The following is a 2,771-nucleotide window of genomic DNA, read 5'->3' on the forward strand; positions in this document are numbered from 1 at the left end:
AAAGACTTAGAGCCCCTTCCCCGACCTCCTGGACCCTGAGGAGGCCCCAGGCTGTTGATTCTTCCCACCCCACTAGGAACTCAGCTTCCACTCTTCCTTTCCAACAGATCATGATCCGTTTCAAAGAAATCAGAGCTCTTAAAAGTCTAATGATGTCACTTTGTACATTTTGCTGGCATGGCCACATATTATTCCACCTCTGCTCCACAGCCCCAACAGATGATGGAAACTGCACAACTTCCTTTTCTCGATGTTCGGAAATCACCACCAGGATCTGGTGTTTACTCAGCACATTCAGGGGCTTCTTCGGTCCTTCCTTAAACATGACGCTACCCATGCACTCTGCTCCCTATAAAAGGCAGGCAGATCAGCCAGAGGAGCCAGATTTCCAGAGACTGAGACCAGCTCAGCAACTACCAACTCTCAGGCTGAAGCGCCCGTGCTCACCCTCCAACATGAAGGTCTCTGCTGGGATTCTGTGTCTGCTGCTCGTGGCAGCCGCCTTCAGCACCCAGGTGCTCGCTCAGCCAGGTAAGGCTCCTCTCTTCTTCGGCCTTAACATTTTCACTACCCCAGCTACTAACCCCGGGCATAAGTCACCCCATGCTTGCTACGTCGCCTGCGTTGCAAAGATGGAGAAGGTGAAAGCAAGAGACGAATTAAGAAGAGCTGGCACCTCACAGCTGGTCAGAGGCAGGACCAAAACTAGAAGCTGAGGCCCCTGGGGCCAGGCTCCGTTATCTTGCCCAGTACCACCTTCGGGACACTAAATGCAATCTCAACTATCCTCATCTTATCTGGGGATGGGGCACAGAAGGAAGGACCATTTCTCATTGTGGATGGAAAAGACATTTCAGGCAATAGTAGAGAGGAGGAAATTCTTGCTGGAGGCTTCCAATGTCGGATCATGGTCCAGCGTAACTTCCAGAATGGTGACTGTAAAGAATAAAGACCCATAGGCATCTGTCTCAGCCTGTGACACAGGTTGGCTCTAAGCCCATGGGGATAGAGCTGGGAAGCAAGTTTTTAGAATCTTCCCAGGTTCAGAGGTTTTGGATCAGTAGACTCTCTGAATCACACTACAAGGATTAATCTTGTTACTCAAGAGTTCCCCATTTGCAGTCAGCAATGAGAGACCCCACAGTTCAGTAGAAGAAACTGACTCACAGGTAGCATTTTACCTGTGGGATCTGGACTAAGGCTCTGAACGTGGGAGTGGTGGGTCCTAGCTAGAATTCCAGCACTAGCTTTATCTCCTGTCTCCTTCATTTTCTCTGACACATGTGTGCTTACAACACATCATAACTCTCTGGTTCTTTGCAAAATATTTTTCAGATTCAGTTTCTATCCCAATCACCTGCTGCTTTAGTGTGACCAATGGGAAGATCCCCTTCAAGAAGCTGGACAGCTACACGAGAATCACCAACAGCCAGTGTCCCCAGGAAGCTGTGATGTAAGTGGACCATGCCCTGGCACCCACAGCCAAAAGTTCTATGAGTTCTGTGTGTCCAGATGAGTCAGATAAATGAAACACCTAAGCCAAAGGACCCTTCACTCCGTAGACAAACTGAGCCCACAAGAAGGAAAATATGTACACTCCGGGCTCCTTTTCTAGGAGCTTGGTCAGATCATCCAAGTTCCTTTAGCCAAGGGTCTGGAGGGTTTCCCCTGGGGCAGTAACAGCAGAACTTCTTTTCTGGAAAAGAGGTTTCTTCCTCCCATTTCCCCTTCTTCTTGTCCCCATTCAGGCTCCTCAACCAGGGAGCAAGGGCTAATCAGCTTTAGGGGCCAATGGATCAGACTCCTGGGAAAAATCCTCAAGACACTCCATTTAACTCTGTCCTCTTTTCCCCACAGCTTCAAGACCAAAGCGGACAGGGAAGTCTGTGCTGACCCCAAGCAGAAGTGGGTCCAGAATGCCATAAAGCTCCTGGACCAAAAGTCCCGAACACAGAAGCCTTGAACCTTCATACCTGGACTGAGAGACAGAATCTTGGAAAATCTTATTTATTTCTTCCCAACCTTCCCCAAGTGTATTATTTTATTATAATGGCCAAAAAGAGGTTATTTTTTTAAAAAATAATTTAAACACATAGTTTCTTAAATAATATTTAATTATGTTTAAGTTATTGTTGTTTTAACTTTATCTGCCATAAATCCTAATGAATGTAACACACAACATCTGGTGATGAGTTTCCTGTGAGCTTGATTAAGTTCATGGCAAGATGGTGTTGTTCCCCATCCTACTGCCTGTAGGATGGTGAGGCCCTTCCACTGATCATCAGAGTGAAACACCTCTGGAATCTTAGGAAATCAGTGCTCCTGTAAGTGGATGTGTGCTATGTAGTATTGTGATGGAAAGTAATGTTATTACATGGCTATGGAATTTTCAAAGAAATATATATATATATATATATATATATATATATATATAATTTCAAGCTACTTGGTCTTATTTTTCATGGGATAACATTTCGTGGGGAGGGAGAAAATGGTAGCGATGAATGAAAATTTGGAGTGTAAAAGTCATCCTCTAAGACATCTTCTGGACTCAATTTAGGATTAGGGAGAAACTATAATGACCAAGCTTTTCCACTCTTCTGGCTCCAATCCCTAAGTCACTCACCCGTAATAGCATCTAGATTCCCATTTCTTTTCTCTCCGCATTGACCTTTGCCTGGTCTCTCTCTTGATCTCTTGCAACAGTCTTTAACCAGTTTCCCATAACCTGAGGTTTTCTCTGTTTCATTCATTCTCAAACCTAGAATAAC

The 2,771-nt window shown here is 45.3% G+C and overlaps 1 protein-coding gene across 1 annotated transcript; it reads left to right on the forward strand.

The window, feature by feature from the left end:
• The first annotated feature begins 386 nt into the window (after positions 1–386).
• On the forward strand, positions 387–2,410 carry LOC122449176 (C-C motif chemokine 8). The gene is made up of 3 exons (XM_043480732.1): positions 387–531; positions 1,336–1,453; positions 1,858–2,410. Exons 1-3 carry the CDS (start codon positions 456–458, stop codon positions 1,961–1,963), a joined length of 300 nt encoding a protein of 99 aa, XP_043336667.1. The 5' UTR covers positions 387–455; the 3' UTR covers positions 1,964–2,410.
• Positions 2,411–2,771: the final 361 nt, after the last annotated feature.

The sequence above is a fragment of the Cervus canadensis genome, chromosome 1, assembly GCF_019320065.1.
Source record: "Cervus canadensis isolate Bull #8, Minnesota chromosome 1, ASM1932006v1, whole genome shotgun sequence".
NCBI lineage: Eukaryota > Metazoa > Chordata > Mammalia > Artiodactyla > Cervidae > Cervus > Cervus canadensis.

Bases quoted from the DNA above. Each gene is read 5' to 3' on its own strand.
- LOC122449176 (XM_043480732.1), top strand. From the start codon at position 456: ATGAAGGTCTCTGCTGGGATTCTGTGTCTGCTGCTCGTGGCAGCCGCC. The intron at 532-1,335 runs GTAAGGCTCCTC...AATATTTTTCAG, and splicing joins CCAGGTGCTCGCTCAGCCAG to ATTCAGTTTCTATCCCAATC. The intron at 1,454-1,857 runs GTAAGTGGACCA...TTTTCCCCACAG, and splicing joins TGTCCCCAGGAAGCTGTGAT to CTTCAAGACCAAAGCGGACA.